The sequence below is a fragment of the Phaethon lepturus genome, unplaced genomic scaffold (genome assembly GCF_000687285.1).
Source record: "Phaethon lepturus isolate BGI_N335 unplaced genomic scaffold, ASM68728v1 scaffold34002, whole genome shotgun sequence".
NCBI classification, from domain to species: Eukaryota; Metazoa; Chordata; class Aves; order Phaethontiformes; family Phaethontidae; genus Phaethon; species Phaethon lepturus.
In genome coordinates, this window is record NW_010521800.1 from 388 (window position 1) to 21318 (window position 20931).

The 20931-nt window shown below is 41.6% G+C and overlaps 1 protein-coding gene across 1 annotated transcript; it reads left to right on the plus strand.

Annotated features, from left to right (window-relative positions):
* Nucleotides 1-201: 201 nt before the first annotated feature.
* On the plus strand, nt 202-20360 carry KATNAL2 (katanin p60 subunit A-like 2; the record flags this gene model as incomplete). Its single annotated transcript, XM_010281636.1, has 9 exons — nt 202-279; nt 2834-2932; nt 4122-4185; nt 6178-6296; nt 8624-8715; nt 10668-10778; nt 18728-18890; nt 19805-19907; nt 20221-20360. Coding segments are annotated over 9 exons (969 nt in total), but the record flags the coding sequence as incomplete, so codon positions are not given.
* Between the last annotated feature and the right edge of the window lie 571 nt (nt 20361-20931).

The following is a 20931-nucleotide window of genomic DNA, read 5'->3' on the forward strand; positions in this document are numbered from 1 at the left end:
TTAATGCAGGATTAGATTCTGTCAGATGAAAAGAGGAGTTACTGCAAATATGGCTTACTTCAAAATCTTTAGTATTATAAATATTTTTACAGCTTAAAACATTGATATTATTATGGTGTATCAGGTTTTTTGAAACTATTTCATAGTTCATCTGTTTAAAAATAATTGAAGTCTGACAAGAACTTATGTTTGTCTTTTTAGGAACGATTATTGAAACCCCTTAGTGCTTTTATTGGCGTGACTGGTGAGATGAGAGAACTTGCAACGGTTGTAAGCAAAGTAAGATCAGATCTCCATTTTGGTTGTGTAGAGATCTTGGTTATCTTTGTCATCTGAGAATGCTGACTCTTGCTTTTTACTGTCACTGATGGTGCTTATTCTTGAACGTGCAAGCCATTTTTCTTATCATGCAACTCCCAAAAATTAATTTATTTATATGTAACGATGTTTCTTTATGATACACAATGAGAGGAAGTAATTAAGACAGTTCCTTTCTAATGGGGAACACGTTAATCTACTCATGCTGTACTCATGAGACTGTCATAGCTTTTCCCTTTGTTCCTATTGCTACAGAAAACGTACAATAGTTTACTGAAAAGAGAGATTTAAATATATTACCTAATAGCAACTATTATCTAACGTATTATCTAACTGTGATCAAATGGTGGGAAGAATCCTGACTGAGCTCTCTGGGTGCAGTTTCCATCCAAGGCATTGGGCTGCACTGCGTGTGGATGGTGTGCCAGTATCGCAGCAATATTCTGATTCTGAGTGCATCCACTAAATACCATGTACCAAAATTATTAAACCCTGATACTCCCACATTCTTTTTACTACCAGTCCCGTGCATTGCATTGCGCTGCCTGCATCATTTTCTCGCTTGGCGCAGCTGAGAGATGCTCATACTGTAGGCCCTGGAAGCAGTGCCCTTCCCTCATCCCAGCACAGGAGCTGCGTGGGCAGCATCACTAATACACTGTATCCCAGGGCAGACTGGGGATTCTTCCAGGATGGGCAGTTTGACACCTGGAGGGAATCCCAACATGCTCAGCACCCTTTCATTTCACTCGTGGGTTGAGATGCAGTCTAGTAAACAGGCCCTTGAGCTACTGGGGATCAGTGGCTACGAAGCGGGTAAATGCTTTGCATGCATCACCTCTCAAACCCTGCTAGACACTTCTCCAAAAGGCTTCATAGTATTACAATATTTGATAGTGGAGTGACTCTTTCTGGTTATAAGCATCAGAAATGGTATCAACTGTTGCTCTCACATATGTAAAATCAGCTGTTTTAGAAAGCCTGGAAGGCTTTTGCTGACTGATTTTTATAGCCGTGTATGGCCCAAATTCTTGATCTGCAAGTTTTGCATTTGCACTTTAGTAGAACTGAAGCCTAAGAAATTTCCAGCCTTAAGGTAAGAAAATTCTCATTAATTTCAATTCCAGTCTGGTTTTTAATTTATGGCTAACCTTTAAAATAGTGTTGTTCTTGCCACTACTTTAGCGAAAAGCAATAGGGTTTCTTTAGCCTTCATTATGGTATGTTTTTTAAATTGTGCTGGTATGTTCGTAGTTGCTATGGTAATCAACACTGTGTAAATCAATAAAAATAAATAGCATGTGGTATCTATTTCACAACACAATCTAATTTAATTTGGAAACAGTTATAAAAGTCTCTACTTAGTATCATAACTCTGATTCATCTTAATTTGCTGTTAATAGAAAGGGAAAGTGTAATCTACTCTATATAAAAAAATTTTCTAATTGTATCAAATCAAATTTTCCCCTTGGATATAAGCACATAATTTTTCTTCAGTCTCTGGGGACTGCCTGTTTTTATTGGAAAGCAGAATTTATACCAAGTATTTGTACTGAGGATATGATATTTCCTGCAGAACAATTAATCTCTGGAATGCAAAGCCACCAAATATTAGTAAGGCAAATGGAAAGATTCATAGAAGATTTGGAAAGTTTGATGAATTAAATGAAATTAATCTAGTGAGTGCTTCAGGGCATAGACTAATTACTGACTATCTTTTGATAGATGCTTAGGGGAAAATTTTCCTCCTGTTACAGAGTTTCTCACAACTTTTCTTGCAGCATATCAGATCTTGCATAGTGTGGAATAAATAGCAATTTTTCATTGTTACTTATAACATAAGTAATAGGTGCAGCCATAAAGTTACTGAGCATCAAATTTCAAACAAACAAAAGTATTTTCACATTGCACATGATTAAACTGTGGAACTCATTACTACAGAATAAGCATGTTCAAAAAAGAGAGGTGAGAGATTCACTGAAGGATGAATGTCAAAGAGTGCTTGAACTCAAAGACTAAGACGTAATTTTAATTATCGCGGTCCTTCGGTTGCAGCTTTTGGTGGATGTAAATATGAACCAATGTGTCACTCCTAATCCTTATACTTTTTTTTTTTTTTAAACATCCAATACTTGCTGACATCGGAGACAACATATTAGGGTTGGTCAGCCTTCATGTTATGATAGCTCTTCATATGTTAGTTGGTTACTAAAACCAACTAACAGAAAACAGATCTGAGAAAGAGATCTGCTCAGCATATACGTTTGGCAGTGTATATACTCTTAGGGAAACTAGGACCTTGAGAGGAAGAAATGTACAATGTAGGAGCTCTATAGAAATAATTGCTGTGTATGCTTTCTTCTTGGGAGGTCCCTAGTACGTAAGGTTAAATAATACAGTTTGTATAACTTAATAGCACTCTTATTTTATAACCGAGTTGATCCTTTTACTTTGCCAGAGGTCTTTATCGTAGTGCAGAAGAACTTTTACTAACAGGATGTGATGTATGTTGCAGGACATTTATCTCCATAATCCAAACGTGAAGTGGGATGATATTATTGGACTGGATGCAGCTAAAAGGCTAGTCAAGGAAGCAGTTGTTTATCCCATAAGGGTAAGGCGCTAAACAGTTTTCAGAAAACCAGTGTTGGGCTTGTTAGCGTTTTCTTTGTAATTATGGTGGTGTTTTAGAGTTCTCACTGTTTCTATGCTTTTGTTCATGTTAGAACTATTCCTGTTCCTGTTTCATCTGACAATGGCATACGCATTCTCCTATAGGAAAAATGGCTTTTCAATATTAAAATTATAAGGTCCTATTCTTTGGCACCTTTGGCAATATAAGAGGTGCTGGATTTGGCCTACATTAATTAATTCAATGGAAAATGACTTACAGAAGAGAACATCAAACCAATTGCATTTGAAGAAGTCACTTAAAACACATTTCAAATGGTAAATACAGTATTTTTCTTCAGTACTCGGATCATATATCAGAGAATCATTAAGGTTGGAAAAGACCTTTAAGATCATCGAGTCCAACCATCAACCCAACACCACCATGCCCACTAAACCATGTCCAGAAACACCGTGTCCACATGTGTGTTTGAACACTTCTAGTGATGGGGACTCCACCACCACCCTGGGCAGCCAGGGTACTTGACCACTCTCTCACTAAAGAAATTCTTCCTAATATCCAATCTAAACCTCCCCTGGCGCAACTTGAAGCCATTTCCTCTTGTCCTATCGCTAGTTACTTGGGAGAAGAGGCCAACACCCTCGTCGCCACAACCCCCTTTCAGGTAGTTGTATAGAGCGATAAGGTCTCCCCTCAGCCTCCTCTTCTCCAGACTGAACAACCCCAGTTCCCTCAGCCGCTCCTCATCAGACTTGTGCTCCAGCCCCCTCACCAGCTTCGTTGCCCTTTTCTGGACACGCTCCAGCACCTCAATGTCCTTCTTGTAGGGAGGGGCCCAAAACTGAACACAGGATTCGAGGTGCAGCCTCACCAGTGCTGAGTACAGGGGCACAATCACTGCCCTGCTCCTGCTGGCCACACTAATGCTGTTACAGGCCAGGGTGCTGTTGGCCTTCTTGGCCACCTGAGCACACTGCTGGCTCATGTTCAGCTGTCTATCAACTAGCACCCCCATATATTACATTGTTTGGGAGGGATTTTACCCCCTGCTCTGCAAATTTCTTAGGTTTCCTAAATGTGTTAGGAGCAGTGGAGATAGGACTTAGAATCCCTTGCATTTTGTTATAAATTATACATTTTTAATCCATTAATTACTTTTCTGTTTCCACAGTACCCCCAGCTGTTTACTGGCATTCTGTCTCCTTGGAAAGGATTATTGCTGTATGGACCACCAGGTATGGAAAGCTGTATGCCATAAACCGTATACCATCCCTGTTTCTTTATCACTGCTTCTGGCTTTGTCCCATGGATAAGTCATTGATGCTAATTAGATCAAATGTGTTAAGAACTAACATGTTTTGTAGTGTGAAATAAAAGGAGACAATGTTGGATGATTACGTCTGACACTCAAACTCCTCTGTTTGCCTTTCTCACAACCTTTTACTATTTCTACACCTGAATCTTCCAAAAACAGTACTTACACTAACCATTCAGAGAAGTGAGAACTCACATCGCTGTTTTTACTCACCTTAGAACATATTAATCAAGTTTGGCTTGACCTGATCTTATGAAATGTGAATAAATCTGGCATGGACTTTTCTTAAGGAAAATGTCCTTCCTTTCTTCTGCATTTGGGGGCTGTTTTGGAAATGGGGTGGAAGCTTTGCCCTCTGCTGTGCTAGCTGGATGTCTTCCATGTCAGCATAGCTTCACTGCTTCTTCTGCTTCACATTGACATAAGCACTATCACGATGAGTGTGGCTGGGCAGGGACAGAGGGCACAAATACCGCCTGAGCCAGGTCGCAAAGGCTGTCACTGCAGTAAAGTCAATTTGTTCCTGTGAATGTTTAGATGTACTTGCAACAGAAGGCATCTGACCATTTCAGCATGTAGTACTTTAGAATTTGGGGAATGCCTTTGCAATGCTGTATTACCTGAGTTTCTCCATATGATCCTGGAGGGGCCAAAAAATACTCAGAGGGCTGGAACCCTTCTGCTCTGAGGACAGGCTGGGTTAGCTGGCGGGGTTCAGCCTACAGAAGAGAAGTCTCCAGTGAGACCTTCTTGCAGCCTGCCAGGACTTAAAAGGGAGCTTAGGAGAAAGATGGGGACAGACTTTTTAGCAGGGCCTGTAGCAATAGGACAAGGGGTAATGGCTTTAAACTAAAAGAGGGCAGATTTAGACTAGGTATAAGGAAGAAATTTTTCACACTGAGGGTGGTGAAACCCTGGCCCAGGTTGCCCAGAGAGGTGGTAGATGCCCCATCCCTGGAAACATCCCAAGTCAGGTTGAACGGGGCTCTGAGCAACCTGATCGAGTTGCAGATGTCCCTGCTCACTGCAGGGGGGTTAGACTAGATGGCCTTGAAAGGTCCCTTCCCACCTAAACCATTCTATGATTCTATGACTTTCTCTACTTTAGTGTTTTTTTTTAATCTGACTGATAGTAGGATGAGGGGAATTATTCAAACATTCTGTCTGGTAGAAAAGGACCTGAGGGTGCTGGTTGACAGCCAGCTGAACATGAGCTGGCAGTGGGTGAGGGTGGCCAAGAAGGCCAACGGCATCCTGGCCTGTATCAGGAATAGTGTGGCCAGCAGGAGCAGGGCAGTGATTGTCCCCCTGTACTCTGCACTGGTGCGGCCGCACCTGGAATCCTGTATTCAGTTTTGGGCCCCTCCCTACAAGAAGGATGTTGAGGTGCTGGAGTGTGTCCAGAGAAGGGCAACGAAGCTGGTGAGGGGTCTGGAGCACAAGTCTGATGAGGAGCGGCTGAGGGAACTGGGGTGGTTCAGTCTGGAGAAGAGGAGGCTGAGGGGAGACCTCATTGCTCCCTACAACTACCTGAAAGGTAGTGAGAGGTTGTGGTGAGATGGATGTTGGTCTCTTCTCCCAAGTAGGAAGTGATAGAACAAGAGGAAATGGCCTCAAGTTGTGCCAGGGGAGGTTTAGACTGGATATTAGGAAGAATTTCTTTAGTGAGAGAGTGGTCAAGTACTGGAACAGGCTGCCCAGGGAGATGGTGTAGTCATCTCCATCACTGGAAGCGTTCAAAAAATGTGTATACGTGGCACTTCGGGATGTGGTTTAGTGGGCATGGTGGTGTTGGGTTGATGGTTGGACTTGATGATCTTAGAGGTCTTTTCCAACATTAATGATTTTAAGATTCTGTGATTTGCATTGTATTTCTTTAGAGAGTGAATTACTTCAACGCTGTTGTTTGTAGGTACTGGAAAAACTTTGCTTGCTAAGGCTGTTGCCACAGAATGCAATACAACCTTTTTCAACATATCAGCATCCACCATTGTCAGCAAATGGAGGGGTGATTCAGAAAAACTTGTCCGGGTAAGAATTATTATCTTATTTGTTATACTTTAAGGAACATCAGGTTCCCACTTAAAGAACTGGGAGTTAACTGGAGTTAAACAGAGAAGTGGGAAGTGAGTATTCCTCTGATACTCATAATCTTTCCCATCTTGGACAAAACGTGTAACTCTGTATCTAGTTCTTAAAATAGGAATAACATCAGTTCTGCAGAAGCCTCACAATGGATTCTTGCTGTGGAATTTTAGTTCTCTAATGTAAGATGAAGCAGACGTCCTGAAGGCAGCAAAGATTTTCGACTCGCTGAATAAGAGACAGGCAAGCAGAGTTCCTAACTAAAAAAGCTGTTTGCTTAGTGGTGCCTTCAAAGCGCTTCATATCCTTTCTGCAAGGCTCAGCTCTTAGGCTCCCTACAATATGTTACTTAGATTCCCAATTTCCCTACTATTCTTAATCTTCAGGGCACAGAATTGGCAAAGAATTCCCTTGTCACAAAGATCTTGCAGCCGAACACAGATGTAATGTTGTTTTAAGGAAGGTAGTTTGGTAAATGGCTAAATGTATTTTTGCATATAGACTAGCAAGTAGCATGCATGGCTTAACTGTGGTACAAAAAAATTCAGGGATTCAGGTGTAGCGTCCTTGCCCTAAGGTGCCCATCCTAATCGCTCCATAACATCCACCATTTCAGTGTCAGAAATCCACAAGCTCTTAGCTTTCCTTTACGCTCACCTCTTTGGTTACGCTTCAGATAGATACAGAGCTCTTGAAAATGAATAATCATAACAGATTGCACTTGGCGAATGGCATTACAAGCATCGTTAATCTCTCTTGAAATTTAGCCTATGTCTACAACATAATTATTCTTCATGTGTTCTTTGTCCTTTAAAATGGCACACTTTTCTTCTGACATTCACCTCCTATGTTACTGATCCTCTTGACGTCTGTCTCTGTAGCTTCCTAGGAGTTTCCCTTCTGGCAGGAGAAGGGATAGGACAGTCTGTTTTTTGACACCACTACCCAAAAGAGTTTTTGTGAACATGCTGCAGCATTTGCAATGATACTGAATTTGTGGCATTTCACCCTTAGTTGAGTTTTTGGCAGAACCCAGAAATGAAATAAGATTGTGGATTGCGACAACTCTAAGATAAGTATTGTGTGAATTTATATCCTAAAATGACATGAGGCTGGTGCAGGAGTTTTCTGAAGTTGTGTGAAATATATGTGGGTGTTGTGCTTATTTGGAGGAATGTCCACTCATCCTGTTTTCCTCAGTTCTCAGCTGTATTGGTGTCATTTTGTATTTTTCATTTGTAGTAAAATTGTAGAATGCAAACTGTCAGTACCTTATGCATGAGCGCAGTGGTAGCAGATGTATGAGCAGAACTGATACGGCATTCAATTTTTGTTTCAACCATCTTGGAAAAGCCACACCTGTGGCAAGAGTATTATATAATCCAGTGTTCTACTTAATTGCAAACTTTTGCTTCCTTAAGCAGTACTAATTACAACGCTGGTCGTGGACTACTTGTGACTCTGGGCAAATAATTTGATCCCTGTGTTTCATACCCAATATATAGAATAATAATATATATTTTTAAAAAAATTATTTTAAGTGTTCAGATTAAAAAGTGCTGGATTAATATATATTGTTAGTGATATTTATTTAAAAACTCAAAGAACACTTCACTGAGGAAGAACCGACAGCATGTTCTTACTGCTAATATAAGCCTCTCCATGTTTACAGAAAAATAGATGAAACTTCTTTCTCAAAAGGACAGACCCAGATTTTATGTCAGCTTAATAGTCCATGTTTTAATCTTGATTGTTTAAGCAGTTTATGTTTGTTTTCACCAGGAAAAACAAAATAACTGCTTGATTCTTATCAAGAGAATCTGTCCATTTTCTTTCATTATGGTTCAGCTGACTTTTAATATTTTTTTCCCTTCAAATCCTTATTTAAAAAACTGCAAATGGAGCAACAACAAGACGGATGTTTAATCTCTGATAACAATTTAAGAGTTCCCAGAATCCTCTGATGGATCATTTTCTTCTATCCCATTATTCGCAGGGTACTCTGATAGGATTTAGCCAGAAAGATTTACATATAAAGACAGGATTACAAGCCTGTGTTCTTTGTATCTCTTTTACAAACCCTTCAGAATTTGAGAGGATTCAGGGACCCTCGGCCTATCCAGAGCTTTCTCCCAGCAGATAGCTCTTTTTGTCCTGGAAGTTTTAGAATGTGGCTGCTGTTATTTATCTTCTGTGCCAGTGGCCCTTAGTGCTTTTTTGTGTTAGTTTTCATGTTAATCTTTTCTATCACCTTTACTCTTCTTTGTAAACAGGTGTTATTTGAGCTTGCCCGGTACCATGCTCCTTCCACAATTTTCTTGGATGAGCTGGAGTCAGTTATGAGTCAGAGAGGCACTGCTTCTGGGTAACTGATGAGACCACTTCCTACGGCTTTAGGAGAATATTTGTCCCCCTTTTACTGCATCTTTTCAATAGTGTGTGTGTTCAGGTGCTGATTGATCTTTAATCATGCAGTCTATGTGTTAGAAACCAATCTTAGCTAAACTAAAGCTTGAGGCTACTCTATAAAACTTCAGCAGCAGCATGACTGGACCCCTGAAAGACTTGTCTTATAGATTTTATTGACATTATAATTACTTTGAGTGATAACGGTAATTTTCATGACTTTTTTTATTAAGGTGGGGGTTTTTTTTGTATTCTTTTGTCCACTTCAGGAGCCTCACAGCGTGTTCCTGGCAGAATGCCTAGCAGCTCCAAAAGTATCGCTTCACGCAAGCTTTGCATACGCTGCAGGGCTTTAAAGAGTGAGACGTAGCGGTTGTTTCATTCACAGTAGATGAGATCAGTAGAGAAGCAAGCATGAAGGACAGGTTGTGTGAGGATTAGCAAGGGACTATGGGTCCAGCAAGACTGAGAAGGAAGGAGGTGCAAGAGTGTACAACCAATGGTGCTGTATTTCAAAATGAGGGATTTGAAGTGGAAAGAAAGGCTGTGGAGGGGGGAAACAACAGATGACTTGTTAGAGGCAAGTAAGAAGCAGCTGATTTTGTGACACTTTAGACAGGCTTAGGCATAGCAGGGTAAGAAGGACGTGTGGAAAGGTACATGGTGGAATGGCATTTTCATTAATGGGAGAGATTTTGGTGCCATTGTCAGGACTTCCAGATGCAGGAGTGGGAGGATGTTATTATTGTCATTCCATGGTGTAGACATTTTATAGTTAAAAACACATTGAAAAGGTTAGGGAAGAGGCAGAAGCGGGAGAAATATAATTTATAAAATATAATATATATAAAAATATAAAAATTATAACCATTAGGAGCCCATTACAGTGGGGTTTATGTACTGTAAATTATATGCTCAGAAAGGTGCATAAATAGAATATGCCATATCGTAAAGATACAACCTGTAATAATTGTCAGTTAATAGCTATAAATTATGGGCCAAATCTTGCCTTAATATATATTTTTAAAAGCTCTCATTAGCATCACTGGATTATATATTTTAATAAGGATTTTAATCTAGGATTATGTCATTATTTTTACATAGCCTTATTAAATATTGACATAGCACCGATGTGTGGATGCCTTTGCAGAAATAAGCCGTTAAACCTGAATTGTAGCTCTTGCCATCTAAGGCCCTGATGTTTTCTATGGGTTTGATCCAGGAGTTTCCAAGAACTCCACATCTGGGACCAAGAGTTCAAATTGGTTTCCTGCAAAATTGGTTTCCTGCAAAATTGGTTACCTGGATCAGGGCCAGAATTGTTAGGACTTTGCTTAAGTTCCTCTTCTCTTTTGGAAGAAGGATCCTTTCTCTGTGGTCTCTGTCCCATTTTTAAATTCATTTCGATATGACATATTTTTGTGTTTGCTTTTGATAGAACATTTTGCAAAATATCGAATTCAGTAGTAGGTGTATCTTCTTGTGGCCACTTAACATTCACTCACAGAAAAATGCTAGCAGTCGCCCAGAATAGGTGGGTGTGTTAGTTATTTAATGGCAACTATCGCAATAAAAATTCTCTTATATAGATCAATCAATCAAAGCCTTAGCTGTTTTCCAGTAAACGTCAACATTGCATGGAGATTAATATGTGGAAAAAAATAAAAACAAGTATTTTCTTGGGATTCAGTAATAGTAAATTCTCCTCACTTTAATGCACTGAAAGGAGTCCATTTAAGTAATCATTAGAAAGCTTGATTTTAATGCTTAGATGTTAGCTAATGGAGCTTAATCATGCTTTGAACTGGGGCGAAACTGTGACAAGGGCTCATTTGCTGTGAATGACACTGTATAAATAAAGATGATTACTTTAATGCACTGAGCAAATAATATTTCTCTGAATCTTGGTAGTGGTGAACATGAAGGAAGTCGGCGGATGAAAACAGAATTACTGGTGCAGATGGATGGCTTGGCCCGATCTGATGATCTTGTATTTGTTTTAGCAGCTTCCAATCTGCCATGGTAAGAGATCCAGAGAGTACATTTTGAATACATTTGCATGAGCTTCTAAGCACAGATAAAGATTTTATTTAGACTTTTGCAGAAAAGCCTTGATATTTGGTTAAAGCATTTAAAGATTAATTTGGAGCTTTTACTTTTAAAGTCTACAATTCTTGCTATTTGTGCCACATGAGAATAATCCATAATAAAGTCAACATATGCTGGTACTACCAGCTGCTAATATTTAAAATGGAGTATTTGACTTTACGGGCAAGTTATTTACTATGTTTAAGCTAAGAAGGGTTTCGGCCTGGAACTGTAAGGTGCTTAAAACATCTAGTGCTTAGAAGGATACTCCATAAATAGGAATGTTGGATTTTATTGGTATCAGACGTGACTTTTAAAAGTGGAGGGACAAAATTCTGCAGTTTCTTTAATGTAATTTACAATAGAAGAATAAACAGTTTAAGACTGGAACTAGGGCACTTCATCATCTTGGTTCTCAAAATGGGCGGGACATGTATGGAGAACAAGACAGACGGGAGAGGATGAGGTAGGGAGGTAACGTTTCTAGTGTGACAACCGCAGATGCTGGGGGGACTCCGATGGGCACTGGAAAACAGCCAGCTCGTGCATTCCTTGAATACCATCTCCCATGGCCGCTGTCAGAGCCAGCATGTTGATCTAGCTTGATCATTCATCTGAACTAGCGTAGCATATCTTTTTCTTTCATATAAAACATTATCAGATGGTTGCAAATGATATATGGAGAAGACAACAGGTTTGGTTAAGCACAGCTATTTTTAACAGTCCAATTTGTAGCTCACTGATCATTTCCCGGAGTAGAAGCCAAACACCTCTACAGGGAATTGAAGCATGCTGATGGTGGGCTTGTTTTTGAAGTTAGTTTTCACAGGTCTTGAACTAGTCTCTGGATTTCTGCCTGCCTCGAGATTCCCCCTGTCCCTGGGCTACCGACCCATGAAATCTTCAGCAGAACATCTTTTCCTGCTGAGAAATCCGTGTGCTGAAAGCAGAGAGGGGAACCTCAGCAAAGTAAACTGTGGAAATTATCTGGAGCCCAATGGCAGGTGTTCACAGGAACGACCTTGTGCGAGCAGTGGCTCAGCAGCATTTCAAGGGATGTTACTTGAAATTTGACTGAAAGGCACGTTGCTCATCGACGTGACGCTCGCCCAACTCCACAGTGTGACAGCCACAGAGCAGGGTGGCCAAAACCCGCTGGGAGCAAGAGAGGACTCTACCCACAAAACCATAGGCTTCAGTCCTGGATTGTTTTTCACAATTAGTGATTTTTGGCCGATTCTCATGAGGTTGCCACAGGGAGACATGTTGGAAAAGCCTCTCTGTGTGACTGGAGGGCTCTGGGCTGTGATCAGTGGGCTGTTACTGGCCATAGGGAGTGTCTGAGTCTGAAGGACACCATGTGTGTATCCACAACTGCTTGCTTTTAAGTACTTATAAAAAAGCCTCAACTCCTAGTGCATATTTTATTTTGTATAATGTAAAAATGCACTTCTCAGACATGACACACCACCTAATGTTCTCTTGCAAAGTTTGTGGTAATGCTTTATTTCTCTCCTCAGCTGACCCCCTTTTTGGCAGGCCTGGCTGAAAGGCCAAGGGAACAGGCAAGGAGAATTAAGCAACAGAAGTGATGTTGGTGCCTCAGAATTGAGGCTCAAAGTTAGTATTTTCAGTCAGTACCGTGTGGCTTGTAAGCCTGGCCCGTTTCAAAACATGTTGGTGCTGAGAAGCCCGAGTCCTTCAGAGATGCAGGAGATTGTGGGTCCCCAAGTCTCCATGGCTCTGTGGACAGCTCTGCCATACAGTATTTCCTGCATGATGAACAAAAGGGTGTTTTAGCCCAGTCCATCATCTTTCGTGAACTTTGTGGGCAGTGTTCACATCATATAATTTTGGCACCTAAGGTAGAAGGCAAGTTTCCCTTGCTATGAGACAGTCAACAGCAAAACAACAGATGCAGCAACTCAGAGCAATTGAGACACCCACACAGGGGTCGGTGCTGTTTAGCATCGTCATTGATGAGTTGGACGATGGGACGGAGTGCACCCTCAGCAAGTCTGCAGATACACAAAACTGGGAGGAGCAGTTGATAGAAGGTCATGCTGCCATTCCAAGGAACCTCTACCAGCTGGAGGAATGAGCCCACAGGAATCTCGGGAAAGCTCCAAGTGCAGGTGATCAAACATTGGCACAGGTTGCTCAGGGGGATTGTGGAGTCTGTCCTTGGAGATGCTCAAAACCTGACTGGATATGGCCCTGAGCAACCTGCTCTGGCTGACCCTGATTTGAACAGGGGGTTGGATTAAATGGTCTCAAAGAGATGCCTTACAACCTCAGCCATTCTGTGATGCTGTAAATCAAAGAAGGGGCCTAATCTCGGTACTGTGAGAGTAATTCGAAGTATTTATCTCTTCTGAATGTAAAAAAGCCCAAGGGGAGTTCTCTTTTAAGTTAGGCATAGTTACTGCTTAAAAACAGGCAGTGTGTTACCCCTCAGTATCCCTCATTAAAATCAGATAAATCAAAATAAATACCTAAGAAGTCACTTGAGACTTACACAGTTCTCTGATGTAAAGGCTGGAGTTTCTGTCCACCACAGGAAGAGATCCAATCTGCCTCCTTCTACAAGCCTGTCTTTCCCTCTACATTTTATTTCCTAATGCAAAACCGTATGTTTCTCATCCAGTCAAGGAAGGATGGTTCTGAGAGCCACCAGGCAGACATCTTGCCTGCTGAAATTCAAGTGCCAAAGAAGCTTTCATCTGCCTCTCTCTATGGCCTGCTTCAAGCTCTTTAACTAGGAGAATGGCTATGTGGGCACCTAAAATTTACGTAGAAATTACATGTACGAGTTAGACTAGTTCGTATCCTGGCCCAACAGTGTGAGTACAAAGCCATCGCTGGCTTTTGTAGCCATAATAGTGGAGTCTGTGTGTTGGTTTGGGGGATGTATGCCTTGGAAAAACTCATGAATTTAAATCAGTACAAAATCCACCCCATTTTGTATTACAGTATCTACGTGAAAGGAACTGAACAGAATTTAATTATGTTCCAGTTGTGTAAGAAAATGCTGAAAAATAAATAGCTACTGTGTGTGTGAACAGTTACATTTGAAAGAGAATTAATACTTTAATAACCCATTCATCTCTTTATAGTTCATTAGTAATATAAAATAAATGCTTACGTTATTGTAGCATCATTACCCTTTTGGAAAGAGAAACTCTGAGCAATGCATTGCACCTTTCCGTGGTCTCTTAAATTACCTTGTGAGTAGCTAAGCTTCACATGGAATGCTGCAGCATGGCAGTATTAAAAGGGATCGGATGTCTTTAGAGGATCCATGTCTTTCTACTCTTGTACGCCAGCTTGAAACGGAAAATTGGGTACTTGAAACCCACTGAGGAAGAGTTCAGAGATAGCAACTGGTCTGAAGGTCGCCGTCTGGCTGGTGCGGGATCTCAGGACCTTGGAGATGTGTTAATGTATGCATGAGGCTGGCCTTTCTCTGGATGCTTCTGCAGAAAAGAGATGCCTGCATGTGTCTCGTTAACATGTGTCTGCCTTATGCAACCGATAAACTTTTTCTGGAAAGTCATGCAAAAACTACAGAATAGAGTTTTGAGTGTTTTACACATTGGATTTTGGACCATTTTGCAATGCTGACGTGCTAATTTCTGCAAAATTGCTTCTGTGAAACATCAAAAAAATGACATGGCTTTTTTTAAGGTAGGTCCAAAATGACAAAACTTCTGTTTTGGGGGAACTGCTCCCACACAAAGCTGACAATCTGTGTTGGTACGAGGGTGACAGCTGAGACATTGTGAGAAGCCAGCTCTCACTTTTGAAAGTTTTGTACCTGAGGGCTTAGAATTTCCCTTTGGATTTTCTCAACATTGCTCATGGGCAGGTCAGCTTTTGCCCTCTCTTAAGCAAGTCCAGCCTATGAGCGTAATGACTAGGTTGTCTGCCAGAAATGTGCCTCCTGTGGAGAACGTGCTTTAAGATGTGGCTGAGGATATGCTTAGAAAGATGTTTTAGCAGGTTGGAAAGCTCGTGAAAGCCATGAGCATCTCACATGGTCATTGAGACTCACAGCCTCGAGGAATTTGGGAGTGTGTGCTTTGAACACCCTTTAAGATCTCAACTGTATGTTTACAGCTTATTTTTATGTGTATTAGGCAAGGTTCAGTTTAAGACCCAGACTGCAGCTGCACAGGGATGTTTCATAACAAAGTTTCAAATTACCTAGTACTACAGTCCGAGGCTGTGGCTTCACAGCACAGCCCTTTGTTCTTGCAAACGTTTGGTATTAAAAGCTGGATTTCAAGAGATTTGTTTAACTTGGATATTTATTGATCACAAAAAAAAAATTAGTACCAAGATGCTTTTAGATCAATGAAAAGAAGCCTAAACTGAGCTCTTTGCGCTGTCCTGAGCTGCATTGCAGCTATTGATCTTCCTCTTCAGCTAGTGCTTGCTGCCCAGCCTTGCTTCCTGCGACTCATCAGCAAGGCACTTTCTATTGACAAATTACTTGTTGAAATGATTCAACAGAATTAAATAAAAGAAAGGCCTCGTTAGTGAAGAAATAAAGTGATCCTTAACCACGTAGTGAATGTTTCCTAATGTATTAGTGTATTTAATTCGACTTCCATTGCAGTGCTGCTTTCTTCTCCCTCCCCAGCCTCAGGGTGGGTGAAGGTTTGGTGCAGGCTGATAGACTCTTCCCTCTGTCCAAGTTCACTTCTGTTGGAGCTGTGAGCACATGGCCAAGATGAGCTCTAGGAGAGGTGGGTTGTGAAAGCCAAATCACATCTGGGATCACGTTGTAGTGAGCCCTTTCCTTCGCTCTCAGTAGTGCACGGTGTGTACGGTGGAGGAGAGCAAGGAAGGAGAGCGGAGGAGGACGATGCGGGGAAGCCCTAAGAGGAGCAGGAGAAGACATGGAGTGAGAACAAGCCCTCAGCTTGCAGCGGCTCTGCCCAGGCCGTCTGCACAGAAGGATGGGAGGTGGGGAGGATGAGCAGCTCACTCTTTCTTGGTGCCTTTTCCTCCAGAGCACTACAGTGATGATGGCACTAGGCAGGGATTAATTACAGACCAGTCAGCCCTTGTTGCTGTTTCTGGGTTCACCTCTGGAGTTGTTGAGGTCTTTTTTCTCTCTAAAACGCATTTGTTACCCTTATTCCTTCTGGAAATGAAAATAGGTGTTTGTCTTATTTTTGTGAAATTTGGGAGTGATAACATGGCATGATGCCTTGTGACGTCAACCTGGAGATCTACAAAAAGTCACCCTCTTTCATAGGTCCAGCTTTGTGTATCTTTTCAGGAGCATTTCTTAATACTTTTATTGGCTATTGTTTCAGAGAAAATTTTGGTTGGCTCAGTGCTTATTATTCTATTCTGGTTAATGTCACTTAACTTTGCATTTGATCACTAACAAAACAATTTAGCAAATGACCTAAACGCTTAAGATAACAAAAAATATTATGTCTTTATTTTCCTCTTTAGCCAACAAGCAGGGTCACTGTAACCTTTCTGGATAAACAGAGCAACTTCTGTGTATGAAGGGACTTATTTACAGGACATGGCTTAGGGAGCTGCTGAAACTGTGATCTTGGGGGACACCCCAGGAGTGCTCTGAAGCAGGAGGAGTGATGGAAAATGTCTTCATTTAGAGGATTTGTAGGGTATTTGCAGAGACTCTGGCTGTGATTGTCCTTTGCCTGCAAGGGCGGTTTAGAGTACCTGCATGGGTACCTCTAAAACCCCGAGAACTTTTGCCTTGTTTATGTGGAGGATGGTAATAAGCATAAATAAGAGCCAAGGGGTTGGACAGCCAGAGATTAATTACTTCCAGCCAAGCAAAACAATTTTGAGAAGTTGAGCTGAAAAATACATTTGGAAGGAGAGTGGGGACTAAAATGGTTCTTTGTCAGTTCTGGGTGAGATCCTGTGAGAGAGGCATTGCACTGAATGTTGGACAACATCTTAAAGAGCCTAAAAATATCAATAATAATATCAGTATACTAACAGCAATTGATGAGCAAACTCTGGTATTTACTTCGGAGGCCTTGACTAGAAGTACCAGGATGGATCTGAGGGAATTCCTGTTGTCCTCAGAGTTCCTATTGATCTGGTTTTCTAATCTTTGCTTTCATTGCCCTTGGCTCGGCGCACATGGGACAAGCTCTCCCAAACCAAGAGGTCCTTTCTCGGGGGAGAGGTGCTTCTGCTCCCACTGAGCCAGGCATGGCTGAGGTCTGTGGAAGAAACCTCAACAGGTACCTTTATGGGGATTTGGAAGCCCATTTTTTGTTTTCTTCATCCTGTGTTACGCCAGTAGGAAATGTTTGCTATTAAAATAAAGGACAAGTTGCCAAAGGTGACAGAAATAAGCTCTGCTGGTGTGCTACCGGTCTATCCTGAGCTGGCAGTTTGAGTTCTCTGTAAATTAAAGAGGGGTTTCATAGAAGAAGCGTTACTTGAATGTTGACTTGGCTGGCAAAAGGATTTCACTCAGGGCATCGGGAGTGGTAGAGGCAGGTTTATTTAAGTCTATCTATGGTCCCAGATTGCAGGCAGACTCCTCCAACAGCTGGCTCCTCCTGCTCAGCCGACAAGGGCGGAGCGGTGCTTAGGGCTCCTGTTTTTCTGTCTGCGCAAGACACGCTGAAGTGTGTTTCCCCTTGATGAGAGTTTCTTGGCAGGTACGAGGACTGAATTACATTTTAAACTCAAATAACAAGTCTGTGACTGAATGGAGTCAGCAGAGAAATACTGATACAGCACTTGGAAGGATAATAGCTCAGAGCAGCTCCTGGAAAACACTGGAGACTTATGAATGAGTAAATATTTTGTAGCAGCTCCTTCTTCTTGAAAATTGTATGGGTGACTGGGGTACCTCTAGACTGTTCCCATAACACAAGTAACAAGGGATGAACCGGAGTAGGAATTTGTATTCAGTTGTTTGGTTGCATTACTGTTGGATGCAAACAACTGAAAAGCACTTGGGAGAAAAAACTAGATTAAAATGAACTGTTTGGATGTGTGTCCGAGAAGAGCTGGTGTGTCGGGCATACCAGGACTCCTGACACTTGACAGAATCAGTGGCACTGGCAAGAAGGACTATTTCTAGATGGTGATGAAGTGCATTGAGAAAGGAACAGAAAGAAACATTCATCTTTCTTTCAAGAAACATTTCACTTTCTTTTACTTGCTTTGTTCACCACAAGCAAGTAAAAATGAAGAGAAGTCCCAATCTTTTGTGTTTTACTTTTTTCTTGTGGTTTTGGGGTTTGTTTTTTTTTTTTGGTAAAACACCTTTATCAGTACTGATGTTGACAGCCTCATGGTTTTTGGCTCACTGACACATTTATCCAGCCTGTCCATCCTTCACATGATCCTTTTCATAAGGGTATTTTCCTTTGTAGCTGTATTATTTATCATTTGGATTGCAGTAGCGGTCTTAGACCGATGTCTTGTTCTGCCATCAACATGGCCCTTGTTGACCTTCAGTCTGTATTTTACACCTACTAAGCATCCCTTACCAAGTAGCAATTAATTAGTCTTGACAGTGCCCCAGACTGACAATTTGCTGTGTTGTCTTAATAGCAAAGGAAGGGGAGAGGTGGTTAGTGCTGAGACATGCTGCAGATGAGCACCAGAGCCAGGGAAGATAACTACAACTTCTGATTGTTATTGTTAAACCTCATTGGCACAAGCCAGCGTATTGCTAACATACTGAACAGGAATACACTGGATATGGATAATTAATTTTTTTTTTCCCAAAAAAAAACTAGATTGACACAGTTACAGGCGGGGTTCAAAAATGTCAGTCCTTGCAGCAAGGAGCTTGCTGTCAAAGCCACGTCTCCCCAGTGAGATGCACCGAGACGACTGCTCTCCTCCTTTACTTGCAGGGAGCTAGATTCTGCCATGCTGCGGCGGTTGGAGAAGAGGATTTTGGTCGACCTCCCAAGTAAAGAGGCACGGCGGGTGATGATCCAGCACTGGCTGCCCCCTCTGAGCAACAGCGGAGGAGTGGAGCTGAGAACGGATCTGGACTACGGCTTGCTGGGCCAGGTGAGACAACGCTGCAGCAGGAGCTTGAAGTCTTCCAGGGTGGGAACCGTAAGCAAGAGTGACATACATCACCGACAGCAGGGGCATTCTGTTGTGGCTGAACAGGTCCGACGCAGAGGGTTGGGACAGCACCTCTGTATACAGCAACTGTGACACACAGAGCTGGGGGAAGGACCTCGGCTTGGTTCGAGGCTGCAGCCAAAGGGAAACCAGTGAGCTGCAGGGCTGAGCATTTCGCAGGCGCAGAAATAGCACAGCTCTGCTTGCAAAATGGTGTATTCTGCTCCTCTCTGTTGGGCCAACTTTTCAGCCTTAAATACAGGCAGTCTTCCAGCAACAGTATATTTTATCACTCTTCTCACCAGGCTGGGAGCACTCCCAATTCATCAGGGTAATGAACAGTTAATTGTAAGGTTTGTCACAGCTCCACGGCTGCAGGAGAAGAGAGTGTTTAGACAGTGAAGAGATTCACAAGATACCCAGGCTTTCTTCAGTTAGCCCTTTGTCACATCCTAAATTCTTTGAAAACATCTTGCAGCTTACCCAGCTGGCCCTTTTTACGTCTATTCACAGAGACAGTACTGCTCCTTTTTTATTTCCTAAATGTGAATTAAGAAATATAGCAATTTTATCAACAGGGAAACTGGGAGCAGACACAGAAAGGTGGGGTTTATTTGACCTACAGAAAATTACCCAGTATTTTCCTTGCTTCTACAAGGTATTGTGGCCATTCAAAATAAGAATAAGCAACATAACGTAAAAATATGTGTGTGTATGTATATTCACATATAAATCTATTTCAGACAGGAACAGAGTTTTCAAATATTTTATATAAATATATATGCTTGTAAATGCCATTCCTGTCTGATTTGTAAGCTTGTAAACTGTGATGTCTTGCTCTGATCCCATCACAGGAAACAGATGGGTACTCCGGTTCAGACATTAAACTCGTCTGCAAGGAAGCAGCTATGAGACCAGTGAGGAAAATTTTCGATGCTCTTGAAAATCATCAGCCAGGTACCAGGGCTCGGAGTAGGGAATCCCATCTGGGAAATGCTGATCTATAGAAATTATAACGTTAACCCCAGCAGGTGGAGCTCTGCTTAGAAAAGTTTTAAACTGGCTATTTCTAAAACGTCTACCTAAGCTAACATTTCTGAAAACGAGGCCTTTTTTTTAAGCTGTCAGTATCTGTGTTCTGTGCACAAATATGAGTTTTTCTTTATCTCACTAGGTTTATTTTTTTGGTTTTGTATAGTAAGTGCATTAGGCAGGGACAAAAAATAATATATTTTGGTAATAATAACGGTATTTAATCAATTCTCTGTAGGTAACAGTAACTTACCTGTGATCCGATTGGACACAATCACAACAGCAGAGTTCCTGGATGTGATCGCCCACACCAAGCCATCAGCAAAGAATCTAAGCCAGAAGTACACAGCTTGGCAGAGAGAATTTGAGTCAGTTTGAAAAGAAAAAACCCAAAAGATGGAAAACTTCAAAGACTTTTGCTAGCCAAAATGGCATCTCCTTGCCTCCAAAGGAGCAAATGGCGATGGGGAAGGAAGTGCTGTTTGTTTCCAGAAAGAGAATGCAGTGAGAAATGTCAGAGGGAAATCTTCACTTTCCAGATTTAATGGGGGAGTTGTTTGGTTTTTATTAGCCATTTTCAGTGACCATTCAAAAACATTCTTCATGCAGTGACTGTAATAGCAGTTGCTATGTACTGACAACTCCAGCCTTAATTTTATGTATAAAGACTTAAAAGATTGCTTGCTTGTCAGTCTCTTTTCATGACAGTTGTTTACCGGTTTGGGGTAGAACTGGGGCAGAAAGCTTGTTAAGAAGAGTTAGATGATTAAGTGCAATTCTCCCTTTCTGAGCCTCACTAGAGCACCCCAGTCAGCATAGCTTTACCAGCAGAGACCTGCATCCTTCTTAATGAAACAGAAGTGACTGCTTTTAATGAAATTCAGGAGCTTAGTGGTGCCTTGTAAATTCAGTTACTTTGTCATCGTCTTCAGCTGAGATCAAAGCCTTG